Source organism: Anser anser, assembly GCF_964211835.1.
Source record: "Anser anser genome assembly, chromosome: 4".
In the NCBI taxonomy this organism is placed as follows: Eukaryota; Metazoa; Chordata; class Aves; order Anseriformes; family Anatidae; genus Anser; species Anser anser.
Window position 1 is genome coordinate 69173101 of NC_139724.1, and position 25042 is coordinate 69198142.

The window sequence follows — 25042 nt, forward strand, 5'->3', positions numbered from 1 at the left end:
CGCGCTTTGCATGCTGGGATTCGTAGTGCGCGCGGGGGCTCTCTCCCGGCCTCCCCGTGGGTCATCGCAAAGCGGGAGGGGAGAAGGGCGGCAAGTCTCGCGACGCTTGGGGGAAGCTCTCGCGAGACTCGCGGGGCCGCCGCCGGTGCGTGGCTGGCGCTGGGGGCACGCGGGGTGCGGGAGCGCGGTCACCGCGCGGCTCCCTCCGCAGCGCCGCGCCGCACCGGGCATCTCGCGGGATTTCCGGGGGAAGTCTCGCGCGATTTGGTCGGGGCGGGGGGCGGCTGGGAGGGCTGAGGGGGGTTTTGCCCCGCCGCCATTTTGGTTGCTGGGTCTGTCCGCCCGTCTGTCCGCCCATCTGTTTGTCCCCTCTGAGTCCCCTCCTGCCCGGGAATGGGGAAGGCAGCGAAAAGGAGGCCTAAGGCCTCCGCGCCCTCCCGGGGCAAGGGTTCCGCGGAGTCAGCCATGGCCATGGTCAGGAGCAACCCCTTCGAGGTGAAGGTCAACAGGCAGAAGTTCGACATCCTGGGCAGGAAGACCAAGAACGACGTGGGGCTGCCCGGCGTCTCGCGCTCCAAGGCCATCAAGAAGGTAAGAGGGGGTCAAAACTGGGAAGGAAGGACAGCAGCTGTGATGGAGAGGCAATAGGCCTGGAGGTGAGAGGTAAATCCGCCCTGCGTGGCACAAGTGGTTCCTCACCTTGCCTCATCTCTGCTCATGTTGCTCTGATGGCGATGGAGAGCCTGACAAAATGTCCCTCCCCACTGCACTGCACGTGGTTCATCGATGCAAGCCCTCATCACGTGTGTGGGAATGAGCCTCTTCTCAAATGTCCCTGGACCAGAACACAGCAGCACGTGTGGTCAGGATGCAAACAGTGGACTAGGGAACAGATAGTTACAACTGTTTGTTATCTCGGTCAGATTTAGATGCTGCAGGATTTTAAGTTTCTTAATGGTGCAATATTATTGTAATAGTGAAAGCCTGGAAGAGGAGTAGGGCCTTACTGCAGTGGGAACTGCGTAGACATGCAAAAACTACCAGTGATTTGGAAAACTTGATTGCTTTTTGGGCAGTGGTTAAATAGTTATGTTATGGAAGGACGTTAGGATGCAAAATAATGCTGTGTCCTCATTGATCTCAACAGAGTGTTCATACAACTTCAGAAGATTAAATCTTTTGTCTTCCACCCATGATCCCTTTAAAACTCTCCCCTTCTTTCTCTATTGGCATCACTAGCTACCTGACCAAAATCCATGCTGCGCAAGGGGAAATATTGTCTTATACGAGGCATCTGCGATTCCAGCCATCTGCCCTATCCTTTAGTGAAGCACTGAAACTGTTTCTGATCTGTCTCTGCAAACAAAACAGGAAAGAAGTAACATTTTCTGTAGATTCTGTTAACACTGAAGCACTGTAGTTTAAAAGTTTGTCCCTGAGATTCTCTCTGATATGGATATGGAATCTGGATATGAAAACAAAACGGAATTTGAAGCATGTACTGAAAAGAGAAGTTCTTTTAAAAAATAGTGCAGCAGAAAGAAACTGTCATTTTACATGCATTGTGGGAGGTGATGCATTAAATAAAGTTTTATGAAGAAAAGTAATCAATGAGAGAGGATATCAAATAATTGATAAACAAAGGTGCTTTTCCATATCCAAGGTATTAAGATACATTAATGGACTTGATCATGCAACTTTAACGCTGCTCATTTAAGTATTCTGTGTAGGAAGTAAACAGAAGGTAGAACTGTCATAGTGAAGCCTGGCTTCTGCTGTCAGTTACGGGGGTGTCTGCGAGTTCGGGACACTCAGTGGGGCTGCAGAAACCCGTTGCAGGAAACTCAGCCTTTTCACTGCAGTAGCTTGCAATTCATTGCACTATCAGTAGCAAAGATACTTGTCCATCAGATTCAGTTAACATGTTCTAAATGAACATGGATTTTTTGAATCTAAGCACAGCCAGTATTTTCTTCCTTCAGGAACTATGTAGTAATTTCAGCATGAAATTATATTTTAGCTTTCAGTCCTCATTACCGTTTGTCTAGATTTGAGACAATTTAATAGCATTTAATGTCACGTTTGAAGGTCTTCGGGTTTCAATAGTGGGGTAAATCAAATGTTTGTAATGAATTAGATCACTAGCACTGAAAAGTAAACCTGTCTTCATGCTTGTGCCAGAAGTGCGGCACATGCAAGCTCATATAGGTCTGCTAACTTCCTTTTACTTCTCTGATGCATAACTTCCCTGTGCTCAACACTAAAGCAGAGAACTAGATGTATGCACCCTCTTGTTTTTTCTTCATTTTTTATGTCTTAGATGACAAGACCAGAAGAGGTTCAGCTGGCACTGGGGTTTTGTTACTTTCTTTAATATGTTATTCTCTTATACTAAGCTTCAGATTGAAATTAGAATTCTCCAGAAGCAAAGCTCAGTTTTTATATGTGACAAAATGAAGTACAGTGTACAGTGTTTTGTTTTCTTCTAGGCAGCTTGTAAGGGTAGTTAATGACTCTTGAGTATGTCGTATGAACTTCTCATCTCTTTTCATTGTTCAGTTTTCACTTCTCTTTCACTGCATTCTTATCATCTAGATGATATTGCCAGGATACTATAGAGCCTTTCTTGCCTTGGTTTTGGAAGTATTTATTCTCTTCATTTTTTAATTTAATCTCCTTTTTTTTATTCTAGCGTACCCAAACATTACTGAAAGAATATAAAGAAAAAGAAAAGACGAATGTGTTTAAGGATAAACGTTTTGGTGAATATAACACTAAAATAAGTCCAGAGGAAAAGATGATAAGACGATTCACTTTGGAAAGACAGGTAAAGTATAGCAATGGGAATTTGGAAAAAAAAAATCAGGTTGGTAGGGTTGCCCGTAACAGAGAGTTTTGCAGGCTAATGCTTTCTATTTTATAATTTATATGTTAGGAGCTCTTAAGAGGGAAAAAAAAAAAGAACATGTTTGTGGGAATACAGAATTTTCCATTAAATCTCTCTGGTTTTGCAAGACAACTTTCTAAAGCAGAAATGTATTTGAGGACGTTTGAGCACTGATGTGCAAGAATTTCTCCTACGAAGACCAGCTGGGGGAGTTGGGGTTGTTCAGCCTGGAGAGAAGGCTCTGGGGAGACCTTAGAGCAGCCTTCCAATACCTAAAAGGGGCTACAGGAAAGCTGGGGAGGGATTCTTTGTCAGGGGGTACAGTGATTGGATAAGGGGGAATGGCTTTAAAAGAGGGGAGATTTAGATTAGATATAAGGAGGAAAATCTTCACTCAGAGGGTGGTGAGGCCCTGGCACAGGCTGCCCAGAGAAGCTGTGGATGCCCCATCGCTGGAAGTGCCCAAGGCCAGGCTGGATGGGGCTTTGGGCAGCCTGGGCTAGAGGCAGGTGTCCCTGCCCATGGCAGGGGGGTGGGAACTGGGTGGCCTTCAAGGTCCCTTTCAACCCAAACCATTCTACAATTTTATGAAGAAAGCCAGTTCTAATTTGATCGATTGGTTTTCTTTGTTCTAGACTTGTTATGATTCGGGAATTGATTTAGGAAAAGGCAACCACCATCAAGTACAATTTGAGATTCCACTATAACTGCTGGAGAACGGCCATTTCATTTGCTGACTAGAGGAACTCTGTAACCTGCTGTCATTCTGTAACGTGAAGTGTATGTGCAGTACCAGCATTTCCACCTCATTATACTCAGTCTCCAGAGTTGAACATTGAGCAGTGCAATATCATTGTCTAGTCGTGCTCTCTGTAGGTTATAGTCAGGTTCATTAGGTCAGAAATGTGATACTGAATCGTTGATGTTAATGGTATACAGATAAAACTTAAGCTTCCTTAAGTTTTCTGAGTTACTTCATTTCTACATTAGTATGAGATGCATCGTGCTCCCTCGGTTAAGGTTTAAGGTATTTGAATGAAAAGATTGATCTGGTAGTGTTCTTAAAACTGCGGAGAACTGGAGTAAGAATCTCGTCAATTAGCGTTGAAAGTACTGTCTTTATTGATTTGTTGCCTGAAGCTAGAAATCTTTTGTTATTTAATTGGTTTGTTTTACTATTCTTAGCAAAATTATGGAAAGAAAAATATCTATAACCTTAATGAAGATGAAGAATTGACTCACTATGGCCAGTCTTTGGCAGAAATTGAAAAACTGAATGATATTGTGGATAGTGATAGTGACACAGAAGAAAGAGGAACGTTGTCAGGTAGGACATGTCGGCTAATATCCCACTGCTCTATGTTTTTTTCATTGTTGTTTTTGTTGGTGGTACGTGTTCATCATTTGTTCTGTACTGTCCTTCACTGAGGAAGAGTGTTATGTAATCGGCTGGGAAGTTTAAGCCAGTTTTGATTACTTCTTAACCACACATGGAACAGCTGTCTGGATCTTAGCAGAGGTTGAGCTGGAACGACCTTCCTGGCAAGCTTCTTTAATCTGTGGGCTTTTCAGCATTAACCAATACCAATTTTTACCAATATTTAGAGGGTGTTGGGTAGCATCTGAAGTTTAAGTTGCTTTCTTACATCTCTGCACCTAAATACTAGTTGGATCTTGAAAAAACACATATTCCTATCTCACACAAGATGTTTGTCAGCCTGAGGTATGTGGCCAGCATCTCTGTCTTGGTATGGCTGTTTATAGGGATGAGAATAGTACATGGATGATTAAATTCTTTCAATTGCTCCCATTCTCAAGTAATAGGGAGATATTGTCCCAGCAGCATCAGCACTGATGTATGGATTTGAAAAGGATTCACAATTTATTTTCTCTTCTAGCTGAGTTAACCGCTGCTCACTTTGGAGGGGGTGGAGGCCTGCTTCATAAAAAAGCATCAAGTGGGCAGGAAGATGAGGAGGAAAAACCTAAATCTAGAAAGGAACTCATAGAAGAGTTGATAGCCAAATCTAAACAAGAAAAGGTGAGTTTTTAGCCCTAATGTATAAATTATGCATGGTTAAGAAGGCATTGTGATCTCTGTCTTTGCAGAGTAAAATAGTGGCTTGGAAAGCAAGGTAGATAGCTGTTGAGGAAAAGAGTCTGAGATCCTTGCATAAAGTCCATCTGCCCTTGAAGAAGTTTTAGGAAATGCGTTGGATATCTACCATTCTTTTGTATCTCTAAATCTCTCCTCTTGACTTACATAACTTGTTTTCTGTATACAGCCCGTGTGGCATTCAGTATAACTGTACTGCTTCTGCCACAGAGAGTTTTTACCTTTAAAATATTAAGTATTTGAAATTATTTGCTAGAGACAGCATTTTGGTTTTGTGCTATAAATGCTTTGTCATGTTCAGCTGAACGTAACTGCTGCGTTTGTGTTTTATTTTTCTAGCAAGTGAGGCAAAGTCAGAGAGAAAGTGCATTAGAACTCACAGAAAAGCTTGACAATGACTGGAAAGAAATCCAAACCCTTATGGCTCGCAAAACGCCCAAGTCAGAAAGAAAGGACAAAGAGGTAGAAAAACCCAAGGTAAGGTTTTGGCTAGATTACTGTCTATTGTTCTAATAACTTGTAGTTTTGACTGTCCTAGTGTCTGATGTGTAAGGCCAAGTTCATAACTTCACAAAATAAAATGTTGCCTGCTGTTCACACTAAGGGAATTTACGGTTTTAAGACAGTTCGGTTAACTGGAAGAATGTAGGGACTTATATGATTTATCTTTTTGCAATTACCAGTTGCTTTTTATTATATATTAAATGTGAGAGAGGTTGCAGGTTGAACAACAAACACTGTTAGCTGCAGGTTATATTTAAGACAAATACATGTTCCTGAAGAATAAAAAGTGTTGAGAATGTTGACTTAGTCTGAATGCCTTTGCAGTGTTTATTGGATAAAACAACTTTGATTTGACAACAAAATTTTCCTTGTTGTGATTTGGGTACTGCCTTTACAAAAAAGGAATTTAAATATTAACCTAATGAATAAATTTGTTATGGCCTCAAAACTTTTTCTGTTAGTGATAAATTATCCTAAGAGAAATAAACCTTTAAATTTAAGAATAGGCGCTGTAATGTGTTGCACTGTTTTTTTTTTCTTGTCCACATTTTGTATTATATTTTATTAGTTCCCTGGCAGTAGAATTCATTTTTCAGAAGATTGAACTCCTGAACTGATCTTACGTTAAAATTGATTGTAAATAATGAACAGAATATACTGGATCAAAAGGTTGTATTTTGATGTATTGATTTTTGAGATGCTTCGTAATATGCTGAATACTCCAGTGTGTTGGTAATGTGATATCCTAGACAAAAAAATTTGTCAGTGTACTTTGCTGAAAAGGAAAATTAGATTCCCTTGCTTCATATGAATCTCAATTTGACATTGAGAGATGCAGAGTGTGAATTGGTAATGCTCTATAATATTAACGTTGAATAGAAGAAAGTCATCTAGAGGCACATAGGAAGAAAAATTAGTAGAACTGAATTTTAGTGTATACCACTGTATGGTTTAGAGATTTAAACATCTGTCAGGACGTCTGTATTCATAAGTCCAGTACGATCTCTGCTAGTAACTGTTCTGCCATGTACGCTGCTTAAGCGTTATTGAGTATCAGCATCCCTTTTTGTCTTCTTTGAGGTAGACATCTGTGTAACTAATAAGATGGCAGAGACTTAGCTCATGTCTGACAGTATTTATAAAGAGAAATGTAAACTATGAATTTATTAATTTGAGTTGCTCTTTGAGAAAATGGTGTTTTATTAATAAAGATATTTGAAGTTTTTCATTTAATAAGTAAACCAGTTGTCATTTATGATACTATTTGTACATTTTTCAGTTGTGAGTAACTTAAATGGAGGGGAATTCATGGAGAGTTTCTGTCCAATCATTCGTTCTGTTCCTTATGTTAATACTGAGTTGAATGTTCTTGTGGCTTTCTCTGGACATGGTCTTTGCCTTATTTCGTAAAGGTCTTTTTAGTTGTTATGTCTGGCAGAGGGGTGGCTGCAAAGCAGAATAATAAAACTAAGATAATAAACAACTATATAAATATTTCTTTAGCCTGATGAATATGATATGATTGTTCGAGAACTTGGATTCGAGATGAAAGCAAAACCTTCAGAAAGGATGAAGACAGAAGAAGAATTGGCAAAAGAGGAGCAGGCGCGACTCCAGAAGCTCGAGGTACACCATTTATGGCTTTAGATTGTTTTGTAACCTGTCTTTTGGGAGTGACCACTTACATTCATTGCTTGACCTTAGATTGAAAGCGGCTGTACTAAACTGCAATTCGTCAGAGGGCGAATTCAGGAAATCTCTGTTTGTGTTTCGTTTGCAATCTGATATAAAAGAAAAAAAACATAGAACTTAGTACATGACTAGTGAGGTTTATGAAATGAGTTGACATTTCTTCAATAAAAATACAGTATCACTTTGCCTATAAATGTTTTAAATTATTCAGAGTTGAGGTGCACTTCAGAAAGGGGAAATATCTTGTTGCACAGAAGTTGAATTACTGCACGGCCAAGTCACTTTCTGCTTTCTTCTGGTGTCGCAAGTCTCCCAGTGGTAGCATGTGTACAGCTTTGCTTTGCATAGGAATAGGGTTCTCTTGGGAAATGCTGCATGCTGCTTCTGCCACGTGGAGCTCTGAGTCCTTTAGAAAGAGTGAATTAGTCAAGAAACGTTTCTCTCCTTTTTCTTTTGGGATACTAGGGACACATTTAAAACTGTAGGCATGTGATACCTTCATGTTACCTCAGAAAGCTCAGTAGCTGACAGCAGAACAGGAAGATTTTTTTCTTTTCTGTTCTTGTCTTGTTGTTTGACGGACAGTCTAGCTGTCCGTCAGACAGAAGGCAGATTCTGTAGCAGACAGAAGGCAGGTTCTGTAGGCAGAAATGCTTTTGAAAATCGATGTTTCAGATACTGCCCATTGAGTCTATTTACAAATTCAGTGTAACGTTAAAATCCTAAGACATGATTGTGTTTACTGCAAACTTGTTGCACATAGGGGAAACAGATAAACACTGCAGAATCATAAACTGCTTTTAGAAGCTTATGTAGTAATGATGCATTGTCTCATAAACCAAGCAGATAAAGAATAAATAAAATGTGAGAACATAATGCTTTTGTAAACCCAATTTAAACCCTTCCAAGTGTGTGTTATCACTTACATTATTGGATTAGGCTATGAGATCGTACTCTGCAACAAAAATAAGGTATCATCAGCTTTTGCCCGTAGTATGTCAAGTCACTGCTTTTTCTTTTCATTGGGTAGTTGGAGAATGCTAGTTTTCTTCCTCTGATTTTCTTAGCTGTAGAATTTGAGGGAGCTTCCCTTCTGGTGTAATGACATGATTCATGTAGATGGCTCACATCTGTGTATTGCATTTCTTTTAAAACACAGGCAGATCGGCTACGTCGAATGCGTGGAATAGATGAACAAGAGACTAAAAAGAAACCCAGCCACGTGTCAGCTGATGATCTAGCCGATGGGTTTATCCTGGACAAAGATGACAGACGTTTATTGTCTTACAAGGTAAGATTTGAAATTTCGTTTTTTTCAGAATTCTGAAATGAAAGGTAGCAAAATTAGTTTGGAAGTGACCTCTGGAGAACTCTGGTCCAACTTCCTGCTCAAAGCAGGGTCAGCTATGAAATCACCAGGTTGCTCAGGGCTTTACCCAGTCTTGTCTTGAAAATCTCCAGGAACAGAGGCTGCATAATCTTTGTGGACAGCCTGATGGTCCTTACTGTGAAAAAGTTTCTCTTTGTATCATCAGTTTGAACCTTTCTTGCTTCTGTTGCTTCTCCTTCTTCCACCATGTACTGCAGTGAAGGCCTCTGGTCTGCCTTTTCAGTGACCTCCCTTGTAGGAACTGGAAGACTGTTGTTTGGTTCCAGGCTGAACAAGCCTGGGTTCCTCAGCCTCTCCTCAAAGTGTGGGTTCTCCAGCCCCGTGATGATCTTGGTGGTTTTTTGCTGAACTTGCAGAAGTTTATAAATACCTTTCTTGTATTTGAAGGCCGAAAAACTGGACGCTGTATTCTATATGGTTATAGAAGTGCTGAGTAGAGGGGAGGAGAGGGAAGTAGTCGTTTCCCTCTATACTGCTGTTATCAAAGTACCCTTCAACACTGTTAGAAGGCTTCTGGGCTGAAGAGAGGGCCTTAGTCCTTGTAGGCCCTTTTAGCCTTTTTTTATTTTTTAATTTGCACTATATTCAGTGCAGTTTTCACAGAATTTCAGCCTGAGAATGAGTGAGTTTCTGAAAGAACCCGTTCCTTGTGAAGTTGCTCTGATAAAGGTGGCAGAGCAAATACACCCTTAAAGCTGATATAAGAGTCACCCTGGCTGTGGTGCACATGTGCACATACTGATCCTTTTCTTACATGTGAGTAGCAAGGGAATTGCTGTTGTCCTCAAAGCACAGAACGCAAATTGTGGATGTGAATTTAAATTGATAATTAAGAAAATCAGGATGAGAACAATTATTTATCTGATATACTATTTTAATACATAGAAGTAATTTTAAAAATATATTTTCTAACCAAGAATGCTTCAAAAATTTTTTATATCATCTGCTAGTGTTCTTTACTTTCCTGCTGATTATTTTAGTCCTCAGATATTACCTCTTCAAGTTTCTTTAAGCTCCTTGGAAATACCCCACTGTTCTTATACCTGTATGCACATTTTCTCCTTAAAATCCCTTCTTGGCTGGCACGGCTGCCATTCGCTGCTTGGTCAGGGTAGCCTTTAATGAAAGTTTTCCATGGTGATTCTGGCAAAGTGCTGTTACTTTATCAGTGTTTTAACTGGCTTATTTTCTCTACTGGCAGGATGGAAAAATCAATATTGAAAATGAAGAGGAAGAGGAGGACAAAGAACAGGAGGAGGAGGAGGGGGAGGAAGAGGAGGAGGAAGGGGAAGAAGAGGAAGGTGGGAAGGAGGATAATGAGAATGACCAAAGTGAGGAAGAGTCTGCTGCTGAAGATGAGGAGGATGTTGCTGCAGACAACCACTCTGATCTTGAATCTGACCTTGAGAGTGAAGAAGAAGCTGCAGGAAATAAAGAAGAGAAGAAAGACGAGACAACTGGAGATGAGTCACAGAATATGGAGGGACTGGATCCAAAAATGGAAGCTGCCAAAGCAGAGCTTCCTTATACATTTGCTGGTAAGCAAAGGACGGACCCAGAGATCCATATTGTCTTTAGGGGTTTTATAACCAGTCTCTTTCTCTCTCCTGCAGGATCTTAAATATTCCTGCTCATCTATGACATTTTGCTTTGTAACCGTCTCCTATTATTCCAAGAGGAGTCAGTAGCTCCTGTTCCTAGTGATTAGCACTGATCATGCTGTGAGCAGTGGAAAACGGATCTGTTTTGCCCCAGAGCTGTTTCTGCTGCTCCTAGCAGCCATAGAATTGACAGATACATATTGGGGGTTAAAGCAGAAAGATATGTGCTCATTTCTGAAGGCCAGCAATGCATCCAGTTCAAAATGCTAGTGTTTTGCATAAGGGAATCTTAAATAGTATTCTGTTATCTATATTTGCATGAGGAGAGGTTTCCTTCTCTAGTGTTTGGACTGGCATTTTCGTCAGAGAAGATGCTTAGAGAAGCAGGACTCTCAGGTGTAATCCTTGTGATATAACATTGCAGTATTTTTAAATGGAGACACTTGAAATTTGACTCTTTTTGGGTCTGTGCCTAGGAGGAAGGAGGTAGGGTTGTTCCAAGCACTACACAAAACATTCATTAACATTAAGTAGCTAATACAACTAGCTCTTGTCCTAGTCTAGGTTTCTCTAACAAAATGAGCCATTACAAGATTGAACAATCTTTCAAACAGCTTCCATAAATGCATGGTTTTTTTCATCAAAAGGAGATAATACATTACACAAACCCTTTAAATAGCATTCAGATTTTGTCTTAGTCAGAAAATAGTCACATTAAAATAACTCAAAAAACGGAACCAGTTAGGATGCTTTATAGCACGTTAACTTATGCAGAAGACTGGAAATAGGTCTTTTTTTTTTTTTTTGTACAATTGTTTTCCATCAGTGGCAAGTTTCTTACTTTTTTAATATCCTTTTATACCAAAGTTAGTTAGATGTGAATTAACCATGGAGCTAATTGCAGTATGGCAAATTTATGGTTGAATGTATGCTTAAGTTTAATTCTGATGCATTGTGTGGGTGTCAGCATCGTTATGCTCAGCCCAAGCAGCAAATACAGGATGAATTGAATCTTAATTGTTGGTAAATGTTTACCTTATTTTCTAAGTTATGTTCATAAGTTATGTTACACACATATTGATAGGTTATTAGTGTTTAAAAGGTTACTATTTAAAGACTGTATGGTATCTTTTTTTCTAAAAGTAACACTTTCAAATTGGAAATTTATTAGATGATCACTTTAATTAAATATCCTAAGTTTGAGGTTTCGTCTGGTCAATTTTTGTTTTTACATTGTAGTTCCCGAATCCTATGAGAAATTTAAGTCTTTATTGGCTGGAAGAACAATAGAGCAACAGCTTATTATTCTGGAAAGGATTCAGAAATGCAATCATCCAAGCCTTGCAGTGGGAAACAAAACAAAGTTGGAAGTATGTTTTTTGTTTGTTTGTTTTGTTTTGTCTTGCATTTTAAGGTTTGAAATTAGCTTTGAATTCCTGCGTAAGTTTTAGTAAGTATTCGGGAAGCAGTATAAAATATATATGCTCCTGTGTTGTGGATAGCAGTAGAATCAATGTACCGTGTGTTTCTTTTCTGACTTTGGTATCACTGTTTTTCTATGCTGTTAAAAAATACCTGCAGTGAAAGAACATTGATAATTTGTAACATGCTGTGCTTCTTGCAGAAACTGTTTGGCTTCCTTTTGGACTATATTGGGGAGTTAGCAAACCTGGATTTACCAGACCTCAAAGCAATTGACAAACTCATCCTGTAAGTAGTAAATCCTGTTGACTTTTGCTACATTATGGCTTTAGGAGAAAAGCTGCATAGGGTGAGGCATTTTGAATGTATTTTTTTTCAAATAGTTCTCTTGGGATTGTAGGCAACTGGCGATTCTCTGGCTTTTTAGTGGTTTAACTCTGCTTCACATATTCTTTGAGCTATTAATTGTACCAAGACATTTTCAAATTCTTGATTTTTATTAATTTTTGATCTGTAAAATGTTTTTCACGGTTAGTAAATAAATGATATACCATGTGTGCATGCAAACTTCTGTATATGAAGTTATTTATATTGCTGATCAAGGACTTGAAGCTTTGCAATGACAGTGCGCTGTTGCCCGTGCAACCTTACATGGGCTTCCATTCTGTAATTCACTCAGGTTTGGAACTAGATGAAAATGGAAATAAAGAGTGTTAAAGCAAGCCCATGTAAATGTTCCAAAGAAGCATTTTGCAGGAATTAGTCAATTTGGCATTGTTGTCTTCAAACATGTAATGGACAAAGAGACTCAAATTTGTCTCAGGGGTATTCAGCAAAGTATGAGGGTCAGTGGACACAAGTTGCAACAAGGGAAATTCCAATTAGATGGAAGGAAAAATCCTTCACAACAAGGGTGTTGGATGTCAGAACAGGTTTCCCAGAGAGGCTGTAGAATCTCCACCCTTGAAGATTCACAAAACTCAACAAAACTGCAAGCAACCTGGGGCAGCTTTGAAGTTAGCCATGCTTGGAGCAGGGGTTTCCTCAAGATGATCTCCAAAGTTCCCTTCCACCCAAAACTAGTCTGTTATTCCTAGCTAGACTTTGCAGGCTAGACAACTTTCTTTCAATGAATTATTTGTACACAGCATGAAATAAAAAACGTGTATTATATGTGTGTTATATATCTATATGAAATAGTTTTTAAAAATCTGTTTTGTGCAGCTTTAACATGCATTGCTCTGTTGCAATCATCAGCAAGAGCACTAACCTGCTGATAGTCACACATGCTGTGCCTTTGTAAAAATGTCTAAACACATTTTGATTGCTTTATAGAATAGGGATTTATTAATATCACTACAATCATTTTAAATGAAAATACTGAAAAGCAGATGCAGGCTCCTGCCTGCATCTCCCTGTAGGCAGTGTCCACGGGCCAGCAACTGGCCTAACTTTGTGGGTATTTTTTTTCTCATTTTAAGTAACAATTTTGTTAATTACATTGCTGCCTTTTTAAGTGCTTTTCATTGTCTGAGAGTATTTTGAGTAGAGAGCTGCCTAGTATTATGTGCCAGTTTACCTTTGTACAGTAAAATGAAGAGTTAGGCGATTCAGAAAGATACGCTTTGATCGTATCAAATGATTTGAGAGTGTATTTTAAAGTTTTTAATTTCTTAATTGTTTATTTAAGATTTAGAAACCACCAAATCAGAGATCAGATTTTTAGTTAAGATCAGTGGTGTAACTTGATCATGACTTAGATTTCTTGTTAATAGGCCGTTATACAATCTCTGCCAGATGTTTCCTGAGGCAGCCGGTGGCAGTATGAAGTTTGTCCTTCGAGACGCCGCGCATGACATGGAAGAAGCAATTGAAGTCAAAGGCCGTGCAACGTTTCCAGGTTTAGACACGGTAACAAACACCTACTGCTAAGAAAATCTCTTGCTCTTTACATGAGTACAGAAATGCTAATAAATGCCAGATGATAGGAAATATAATTTTGCATTTCAAAGCATATAATAAGTTATTAGCATCTGTGCCTTTTTAGGTTTCTTACATTTTAAATTGCCTCTCTGCAGATAACAAAACGTTCTGCAGAGTGGAAATGTGACTTAGCAATGTTAATAAAGGGAAAAGATCTTAAAATTGCTGCTCCGGTTTACGTAGCAGAACATTCTTTGTTTTCCTGATGGCATTTCAATGGGTATTTCTAGGAAAAAGTGATGTCAGTTATGTCCTGATTTCTTTAATTATGTTAAGTGCAAATATTTAAAAAGTGTTCCATAGGAGTTCACTGTCTCCTAGGTTCACAAGAATAACAGGGAAATAATGTTTGGATATAAAATACGACGTTTAGTACTATTGATATGAGTGATGCTAAATTGATGACTCCAAGCGAAAGGACTGACCTTTCCATCTTGTATTAGTAATATTTCAAAATTTCAGTGGCCATGCTAAATTTGAACACACTCCTTTTTCAGTGTCTAGGTAAACGGCTGTTAGGGAATTGACAAGTGGAGCATATGGAAAATGAGTATTTGATTATTAAAATGTTTCAAAGACCCACCATAAGTTAGTAATCCTAAGGAAGTTACTTGGTTTTGTTTCATCAAGCTGGGAGAGAAATGCTGCCTAGTGGAATATTAGGGTATTGAAGGAAAATAGACTGAAGGAATTGCTTGGCTGACTTGGTTCTTACAGCTTGGACAACATTTATATTGAGTTCTTTTTTGAAGAGTCTTTATTCAGGATGTTTTACATTTTGCAGGAAACGTGTTGTAGAGAGCTTGTAATTTTTTATTTTGTCACTGTCACCCTTCAGACACCATTGGCACTGTTGAGTTTCATCCCATTCAGTGGCCTTTTGAGGTTTCAAGCCATCTTTGAGTTTTAGGGTAGAGTTACATCACTGTCTTGTTGCCAAAGCACTTGTTTGAATGAAGGTTCCTTAGACCAGTTGCCTTAGTAGACTTTACACATGGCTACAGTTAATCTAATTTGATCAGGGGTGTTCAGTAACTAAACAGTTCAGGAGAATATTTATTTACAACAGAAACTTCATAGAGGAAAACAGAGCTGAAACAATAAAACTTGACTTGTGTCTAGCTTACTGTGTAAATGTCCACTTAGATCCATTTATAGAATTACCCTGCAGCTGATGTTTAAGATTCTTGTAGTCACGACAGGTGCAGTCACTCACAGCTCTCTGACATTCCCTTTAGTAGGAGTGTACATAATTGCTGGTTAGTTCTCTTGGATGTGTTTGTTACTTGTTACCTGCTAGTGCCTGAGTATCCTGGTTGCTTAATTGTCTGTGCTGAGGACCTGTTGAAATTTGTCACAGGTCTTCTGTGGCCACTGGTTCGTTTCTTTATGTGAGATGAGAGTGTGTGGTTGTGGTGGGCAGAACTTTATCACATTTCCTCATGGAATAAATGGTCAGCGTGGTGGGCATAGTTCTTGGTTGCTCCTCCAGCTGCCTCATTGAACTAACGCAGTGTTAGGCATATAATGGATAGTCCATTTTCTCATGAAACTTAAACAGTCGTCTCAGTAAGTAGGTTGTATATCATATCAGGTTTCTCAATGATGTATGTCTTAGTGTTTTTAGACTACTACATGACAGTTACTTACACATCACAGTTAGATATGTGTAAAATCAATTGGGAATTGTGTCTTACTATATTTTGCCTTTTTACTCTGTTTTATATACCGTCAGCTTATTTATTTGAAAATTACATCTCTACTGTTTCCAACATCTGACTTCTGGCATCCAGTTGTAACTCCTGCTTTTATATACATGAGTCAGCTACTTACTAAGGTATGTTTGTGATGTTGAATCTCAGCATATTGTTCCTTGTTTCTTCCTAGGACCCCAACTATAAGTTATAAGTTATATTGCAATTGGTCCTACTTAAGAGAGATCTGTACTTAAAAATCGTCAGCGTTCATTTTCCTTAAAATCTTATCTAGCACAGTGCATTGCAGTGCAGTTAAAATACGTCCTAATTTTTCTATTCAAATGTCCTGTTTATATGCTTTGAAAGTCTTGAGCTAGTTCTGTTACTGTCACAGACCCAAGTTGCTTTCAGCCAGATGTTTCTTTTTTTCACTTCTGAAATGGATATCGGGCGTAAGTAGGACTGAAATATATGAACAGGTCAGATAGCAGAAACAAACAAGTAAAAAGAACTTATTGTTTGTGATTTAGCACCTTCTAGTGGCTAAACCTCTTCTGACAGACTTTCTGCTCATTTCTGCACATACTTTTTCATGTGTGAAAGGGAAAGCCAGTATGTTTTCATTTAAGTCCAAAGGGTGTCATTTTACAGATCTTAAATGTGTACAACTTATTAAATATTTCTACTTTGCGGGAGATGCTATATTTGTGATGGATAGACATTTACTAATTAACATGATGTGCTTTTTTCTTCTTTTTTATAGTGTCGCATCACAACGCTGCAAGATGTTATTAAAGGTTTATTTATATGCTGTTTGTTCCTGGAATACATCTCTCTCTCCAGAAGATTTGTACCAGAACTCATCAATTTTCTTGTTGGAATACTTCACATATCGCTCCCTAAAAAGCAAGCCCAGGGTGAGTTTGTTTAGAATAAATGACTAATTATTTTTTATATTAGTTTTGTTTTTTTTTTTTAATTTAAATAATTATCTTTCACACTGAGTTTAGTATTTTGAACAAAAGACCAAAATCATCTGCTAGGTTGGCCATCCACAACTTTGATTCTCAGACATATTGTTATGAATGAGATTCTCTAATGTTGGTAGGAAAGAAAGAACTGAAGTTAGTATGGGAAATAAAGTAGCATTGCCCAGAGTGCAGTATTTTGGCAATATTGTTGTTCTAAGTAGTCTGTGTGATTGGACTGCACTTAAAATTCGCAGTTCCTATGGGATTCCCAGTGAGTACCCTGCAAATAGCCTCCCTTATCCACTAATAGCCTTATCACACAGATAAATGAGAGAAATATAACACTGAGTTGGTATTTTTCCTTTTTATGTGTTTGACGAGGATTTGTTGTAGTTTAACAGAAGGCAGCTATCCCCCCAAGCAGAGGATTAGGCTGTGCTGTAACATAACTGCAAACTTAGCAGTCTGTGCAGACAACAGTGAGAATGAAGCTGTCTTTTCAATGGGATCCATATGCTAGCGAATGATTTTAATTGCCAGTCTTTGTCTTTCTATGATTTTTTTTCCTGTGGCGACTCATTTCAAGCTTTAAAGTTATTCTAGATCTGACGCTTCTTACTGAAAAGGTTAGTGACAAAAATTCACTTAGAAAAGCTTTGTCAGAGCGTAGTAACTAATTCATGTGCTAGTATCCCTGGGTCACTCTTGAGTGTCAGCATGCATGAGGAGACTGTAGGCAGGATATTCTCAAGTGAAAAATTCAATGATTTGTCGGCAAATCCTCGCAGAAGACATCTGGGATTTAATGAACTACAGGCAAAATATTACTGTGCTCATCACCTGAAATCTTTGTGCTTAGGGTAGTCATCAGTTAGGTGAGGAAGGTTCAGCTTCTGTTGCTGCAGCATTCCAGTATGTCTTCAGTGGTACTAAGCTGTCTTGCAGCTCCCTTTTTTTCTGCTTTAGGATTTTCATGCCCTTCCATGCTGACAGTCTTTTCTTTTTGTGAATTCTTGAGCTACTAACAATCAGTTTCTCAAGAAGCTTAGTGCTGCAGTTTCACCTTTATTATCTTGTGTGGCTGTACCCTGCAGACTCACCCAGCTCTTTCTCACAGCTTAGCCGTTTCCTCTGAAGTGTGAGCCAAAGTTACACAGCTGGGCTGCATCAGAGCTAAAGCCCTGGATTCTCAGAACACCGACAGCTGAACTCTCAGAAAGAGGTGGGAAGAGGTTACAGAGTGGGTGCATTACACAGCACTTAAAGTATTTTATCCTTTGTTTACCCTCTTAGGAATATATGCTCTATAAAGGTTTTGGGTGCAGTTAAAATACAGCATTTTCTAAGTCAGATGAACTACTTAAAAATATTTAGGGGTGGTTGATGATTTAACTATTTTTTGTTAACTTCTTTTGTATTTCTGCTAATGTTTTTGCACTACTTAAATTTGCATGGTGTTGGTTTCTGTTAGCAGTGAGGAAAAGCACAATAAAAGATATGCTAGAGGCATAGCATTCTCTTTCTGAGAGTTTTTCAATCAATATTGATGTTTTAAAGTTACTAAATATCCAATCGTGTTTTTAAGTATCTGTGGTGGAACTGTTGCTGATAAATGTGATGGTTTTGCCGTCGTCACAGACTATTTTAAAATGAGCTGACAGCTAGTTCTCTGGAATGCTGATATACTATCACACCACAAATTTCTTTGGGTTCAATTTTGACAATAAGTAACATTAGCAAATAGAACTCTTTCTGATTTCATTTTGCAAGTTTGGCCATTTCTCACATGGAGAATTTCTCACATGGAGAAACGATAGAGAATACAACTTCGTAAAAGACTGAAGTACAGGTTTTGACCTGGTTTAGACTTAAAAAAAAGAAAGTAGAAAAGCTGAAGGGGGAGGGAGTGGGAAAGAATTGTCTTTGTTGATAGCCTCAGCTAATGGAAGTGTTAATGAAAGATGCTGTCCTCTCACAAATAAAGCTGATAATAAATTTTTGAAATAATTTCAACCGTAAGCTTGCTGGACTTAAGGGAAAAAAAAACCTCCAGCACAGGGACTGCAAATTATTCTCTACCTTAAACATGAAACTCCACAAATGCTTCTTTCACATCAGTCTGCAAGTGCCATTTGCACAGATCAGCTTATTTAGCACAATGATTCTGAAGTCTTTTCTGTATTGCCAGCCCCAGTGTGTATTGTGCATTTACTTCACATCTTAAAACTGCTTAGCTGGAGTGGGAGGGGACTTTACAGCATGCATCTGAGGGTCCCTGCCGAGAGGTCACTGGAGAGGCTCAGTGCTGTGCAGTAACTGGGAGCTTTCCCTTCTCGTGCTCGCTCTGCTGCTTGCCCACTTTCTGGTCAAAGCCTTGTACTCGTAACTCCAATGGGAAGTCCTGTTCCCTTGCCTTTTCCTCTTAAGCATATCCAGTGCTTCACCCTCACTGGCAGTTTAACTGTCCATCCTGTTCCCCACAGGGCAGGCGTCTTCTCTAGTCTTCTCTCTCCCCGTACGTACTTGGGATTGTGCCTGTGGTCCATTATTTTAGAAAAGCCTTGTCTGATAAAGGTGGTTTTTGTTTGTTTGTTTTGTTTTAAGGCAGCATGATTAAAAAACTTCTTCAGACGTAATGCTGAGAATTGATTTGTTTATGATTATTATTCTTGGTTTTTAGGCTATACTGTAGTGCATCCGTTCACACCAATGGGGAAAAATTTAGAACTGCTTTTGGTGTGTGATAAGAAGGATTTGGAAAGTTGGCAGAAGCAAAATTTGCCGTTGAGTATTGTGAATAGATTAAAGGAAGCCAGCAGAACAGAAATGAATCATATCAGGTATGTAAGAGTAAGAGCAGTGAGATGTTCTGCTTTATTTTTATGCATAGGAAATATTAATCTTCTGTCAGAACATTACGCAGAGCATTCGTTGGAGTGCTCAGCCCTTCCATTCCTTTTCTGTACAGCTGTGGACTGATGAAATGATGCAGAGACAGAGGACATGCTCAGTACTTTGAACCGTCATGCTCTTCTGAAGCAAATACTGTATTTACATACAAATATCATGTTAGAAGAGACACTGAAGTAATCAAATCCTAAAGTTAGAAAAGACTACAATTAAATATGTTCATTAAGCACATCTGACTTTTTTTTTTTAATTTGTGCATCTGTTATACCATAACTTACTTCAGGGATAAGTAAGGATTTTGTTGCAAAGTTTAAAAAGAAAAATTACTAATTCTGTTTTGAAGTGTGACACTTCTAGAACCAGTATAAAAACCTGTTACTCAAGCAGCAGACACAGCATTGGCTGTGCTCTGTGCGCTGACATAAAGATTTGTTGCTAATGGATTTCTTGGGTATTTGCTTGCAGTAAAAGTGAAATTTTAGTCTGAATTGACAACCAGAAACAGCCTTGTAACTGGCTGGGTCAGGCAGTCTTAATAGTAGACACTGATAATGCTGCCAAGTTTAATTGCTTTGATTAATTTTATTGGAAAATCCAGTGCAATTTTTACAAGTGAAATGTTTATATTCTTTTGTACATCAACAGGTTATCGTGTCTAGCCCTGTGTTTTGATCTCATTAAAAGATGTGCAGTTCTGTATGAGTCTTTACCATCATTCCATGAAATAATGCATCCTGTCAAAATACTTCTTACACAACATGTGCCAGTGAATGAATATCCTGAAAAAATGCAGGTATGTGTTCCTTAAGAATGAAATTAAGAATGACATAATTGGTTTGATTGGTTCATTAATAAATTCAGTGATCTTCATCTGTGGTTAAACGACAACAACAAAAAGTATAAGCATCAGTGAGATGTTCACAAGGGTCAAGCATTTGCCTTAATTGTTCTTCAGAAATCATAATGATGTTTCTTTGGAGAAACCAAAGAAGAGTGGAGAATATTAAGAAAGTATCTTTTTCATTGTATATCTTATCCCTCTAATTGAGGAGAACAGCACCTTGAGCTGTAATAATGTAGCATTCTGTGGCTTAATTTATAAGACTAGTAGTCTGGTCATCCAGTTGCTCCTGTACTTTTGTAATGAGGATGTAAGACCTTACTACAACCAATACATGTACCAAGATGATGAGATAGTATTTGTAACTGTCTCAGAAAAAATAAACTAAATATACCTGGTCAGCTACCTCACTTAAGTGAGGTCAGTTTTTATTTGTCTAACAATGAGTTTGAAGTATACTTTTTAATCTGTCTTTTCTGGATATAACAGAATTGGCCTCTCCTCAAAGAGGCATCATGAAATGTCCTTAGAGAACAAGATTTTGTAATATAGGTGATGCAAAATGGCCTATTTTTTTTATCATCAAAATAAAATTAACAGTCATCCTTAGAATGACTCTGAAAGGCAGGCACTTGAATTTAACTGGCTTTAGTCTTGCTTATTCCTCTGTTAGGTGAAACTGTTTGCAGACCTTTCTTATTGTCCATGTTACCATCTTAATAGAATTGCTGAAGTGTTTAAAAATTATCCAGCCTGGAAGGATTACAGCATTTCAGTGTTAGCAATGTCCTAAAGAAAAGCAATAATTTTACTTGGAAAAAGAACGTGTGGGGAGGACATTACTTTTAATTAAATTTACCATAAGTTGTGAATTATGGTGTCTCTGAAACACTTTCAAAGTTGTAAATTGATTTGCGTTTTCAGGAATGGTATCACGGTGCTCTGAAAGAGCTAGAGAACAAAGCAAAGCACTATACTCCATTGGTCTGTGAGAAAAAGAAGCCAGTGCCATTGAAACAGTATACGCCTAAGATTGTGAAAGTGTAAGTAAAGCAATGCTTAGTGCAAAAGAAAAAGTGTATGCGAAAGAAAAAGTGTATGTAAACATTGAGATTTTCAGTAGACTAAACAGATTTGGAAAACAGGACATAAACCAGCTAACTGTTTCTTTGTTGCATTTTATGCACAAACTGCAAAGGACCAGCTACTTGGGTGGTAGGAAGGGAAAGAAGAAGAAAGGAGGAATTCTAAGAAATAGAGCAAAGATTATCTTGAGAGGAAAAACTAGCACTGGAAATCAGCTCTTGCCCATATAATCAGTTAAAAATTAATAAATTTCCAGTTGAGAAGGGGTTGTTATTATCTGATGTTTTACCATGTGCTCTGTAAAAGCATTTCAGTCTCAAGAACAATAGTGAGTTGTTCATAAAAATCATGCTGAAGTATATAAAGGTAAAGATGGGTGGTGAAATTTTGAGGGCTGTTTCACTGGTGCAGTAGATCAGGCAAAATATTCCTGTACTCTGTATCATGGAACATAACAAATAATGTGTCAGATTAAGCATTCCTTTAGGCATACTCGATTGCCCCATTCCTCATTCAGGAGCAATTTTCTACCTTTCAACAGTAGCAATGACAAAAAACATGGAGCTTTTTTCTTTTTATAGACCTTACAGTGATCGTGTGCACTTTTCTATTCTGGTTTGGAATTAAATTTAAATAACACTAATTTCCTTTTGTAGATAATAGAACTGTGTTCTGATTCAGGAAGTCTGCCTTATATTGGCTGCTGACTCATTTAGGCCTGTTTCTTATCTACAAGGGCATAACTGCGTCTTACTTATTCTGCTAATTGAAGAGGACAGCTTTCCTCTGCCATACACATTTATCACCAAGTTAACTGATGAGACCGTTTCTTCAGAATTCATCTGTAGAGGAAGTCTGCAAAAACTTAAGATACATTGGGAGATTCCATCTTTCTCCAGACATCTTTTATTTATCTGCGTTAGCTTTTCAGTCTTAACAAAATGCAGGCTACATATGGGGGGGATTGAAGCGTATCTGTTTTCTGGAAAATGTTATCTGCTCGTCATCTGCGTGATGATGACATGCGGTTAGAAAGTCTGGTGAGCGTTTTTCCAGTATGTTCACTGAGGCAGCTCCTTATTTTGCAAGTCGATTACATAATACGCAGGAATAAAAATACCGTTAGTGTTTGGACAAAAATTCACTCCTTATATACATGAAGTCCTTTTTGGTAAGGTGTTCTGTGCTCACATATACACATTTTCATTTCAGTTTAGAGTTTGGAAGAAAGCAGGGAGGCAACAAGAAGGAGCAAGAAAGAAAGCGGTTGATTCACAAGCATAAACGTGAATTTAAGGGAGCTGTTCGTGAGATTCGGAAGGATAACCAGTTCCTGGCTAGAATGCAACTTTCAGAAATCATGGAGAGGTAATGTAACCTTTTCTTCAGCACCAGTTTAAGAGTTGTTCTTCTGTCCATTTCTTTGCTGTGTGATGAGACCGACAAGAACGATCAATACAAAACTTTAAATAAATAAAAGTTGACAATTTAGGGAAAACAGGTATTTTTGTTAGAGATTATATTAACTTTCAACTTCGCAGTTTCATTTCGCTAGTTAAGAATATGCAGAAAGTTGTTATGTAAAGTGTATGTCAGTGAAATTTAAGATTTGTGGGGCTTTTTATAAATTAATGATTACAGTCTAAATGTACTTACTTATTTTCCCTAATATAATCTCCCTGAAATATTTAACATGTTTATTGTTTGCTTTACAGAGATTCAGCCAGAAAGAGAAAAGTGAAAGAGCTTCTTAGTAGCCTTGCTACACAGGAGGGTGAATGGAAAGCAATGAGAAGGAAAAAAATGAAGAATTAATTGGGACTATCTAAGGACAGAAAGTTTGGTTTTACTGATGTATAAAATGACCCAATTCTATGGCTTTTGCACAGATTTTAATTGCATTTGTTGGACGTATTCCTTTTGAGGAAAACAACATCATCAGATCTGTCTGAAAAAGTGAACCTGCTTATTGGATAAATCCACAGGTTTTCGTAAGAAAAAAAATAAAATAACATTTTTGTATGTGGTATGCTTCTGTTTATTTTAGCAACAGTATATTTGGATAAATAATTAGAATTCTCAAGAGTGTGTAAACAAGTTTTAGACTATTTTGAACAAAAAAGAAATGTACAGCAAAAATCCTTGGTATTTCTTTAATAATAACTGCAAGCAGCTCAGGTACTGGTAGTATACCTGTAACTTCAGCGGTAACATTTTAATTAGTCTGTAGCATTGGGATATTCTAATTCTTGGTTTTGGTGGACTAATGGCATTGGTTTTCAAGCAGAAGTCCTTTGTTGAAGTTGTACATCAATTTTTTGTCTTCAGTAATTTTGGGATCACGTTTAGCTCTGAAATTCTCAATGATCTAGGGCAGTTCACTGTTTCAGCATAAACATAACAGTCTGATTTAAGATGACAGTGGCATCTTTAATTCTCTTCCACTTATTTTATCACTTATGTCTAATTACTGAGAATTACTGAGAATCGTGAGCCCAGCACGACTGTGGAAAACATCTGCTCTTTGGGTAGAGCCAATAAATACTTGTAATGTTCTTTTTTCAATTCAAAGGTGCTGGTGTAAACTAGGTTAAGATTGAGGCATCCGTTGAGAAACGGTAATCCATTTGATAGACTCAGTGACAGCTTTTATGCAATGAAGAAAATTATAGTATTTTCTTGCAAAGCTTACAAAAATGAAACACCATTTCACATTAACGTTCCAGGTTCAGTGTAAAGAACAAACTACGAAGAAAATCTTAGAACGAATGAAATAATTGGCCAAGGTTCTTTGCAAACAAACAAAAACAAAAATATCCTTCCATTTTCAAACACTCTTCTGAGATCTGATCTCCTATGTTTTGGCCAATGCGTAACTCAGAAATGGCAACACTTAACCTACTGTTCATGAAGAAAGACACAAACACTGGCAGTAAATCTGATTTAACAGATAGGACTGCTTGTTTCAGGCTGGCTTAGAACATGGTGTTTGTGGTGTGGTTTTTGTTTTTTTTTTTTTTTTTTCAAATGAGACTTGGAAGCAGGACTAAAACTAGGATGGGAGGAGTTGAAACAGTCCAGCTTTGCATTAAACTAATGACAAAACTCTCTTTGCAAGACAAGACTTGTCAAAGGTTTTCCTGTGTATGTTCCTTAAAAAGAAAAAGGCACTTTATGTGAAGAAAATGCAGTACAACTGTAACAAGGTAATTAATGTGTGAATATCATCAGATTTTTTGGCTTACAAAACCAGTTGTATTAAGTGTTAAAACAGTCTGAATACTAAGTACCAGTGGGGGAGCTAGTCATGTCACATAAAAGTAAAATTTCTACGTTTGAAATCCATTCACTCTTCTGAAAACAAAATATATTTTCAGTTAGCCTTTCCAACATCAGTAAAGCTAAACTTCAAAGAGATCTCAGAAGATTAGTGTGCCTCCTGTTTTATTTCCATTTGGCACAGTATGGAGCTTTTCTTTCCTCCTTTGCAAAAAATAATAATAAAAAAGTAGATTAACTTTAAAAACAAAACTTCTTGGCTCAAGCCAAGAACTTAAGACTGAAACAATGAGAAAGGAACTAACTTCTTATTTCATACTATAAATCAGCATTTTAGTCCTAGTATATTTGTCCTTTGCAAAAATAAACTGACAGAAAAGTATTACAGTTTATCTGACTATTTTTCCAACAGTAAGTAGCTTCAGAGGATTTGCCCAGCAGGGTATTAGAATCACAGAGAGGCTGACAGCTGTATTTTGATCCCAGGGCGGTGATTTTTTGATGCCACTTGCAGCTGCTTATTCCTCAGTAAGTGAGGGAAGAAAGAAATATGGGAGAGACACAAGATGGGATGATGGTGTTTGTGGAAGAGGACATTTATTGGGACAAGGAGCAGGAATATTTTAGGATGCTGAGGAAAAAAGATAAAGGACAAAGAAACCT

The 25042-nt window shown here is 38.1% G+C and overlaps 1 protein-coding gene across 1 annotated transcript; it reads left to right on the forward strand.

Moving 5' to 3' along the window:
* Window positions 1-110: 110 nt before the first annotated feature.
* On the forward strand, window positions 111-23127 carry NOP14 (NOP14 nucleolar protein). Its single transcript, XM_083833012.1, has 18 exons — window positions 111-591; window positions 2693-2827; window positions 4073-4214; window positions 4786-4928; window positions 5343-5480; window positions 7011-7133; window positions 8359-8490; window positions 9791-10127; window positions 11430-11560; window positions 11815-11900; window positions 13388-13523; window positions 15331-15432; window positions 16056-16209; window positions 18944-19103; window positions 19819-19966; window positions 20939-21057; window positions 22313-22468; window positions 22816-23127. Exons 1-18 carry the CDS (start codon window positions 394-396, stop codon window positions 22913-22915), a joined length of 2640 nt encoding a protein of 879 aa, XP_083689138.1. The 5' UTR covers window positions 111-393; the 3' UTR covers window positions 22916-23127.
* Window positions 23128-25042: the final 1915 nt, after the last annotated feature.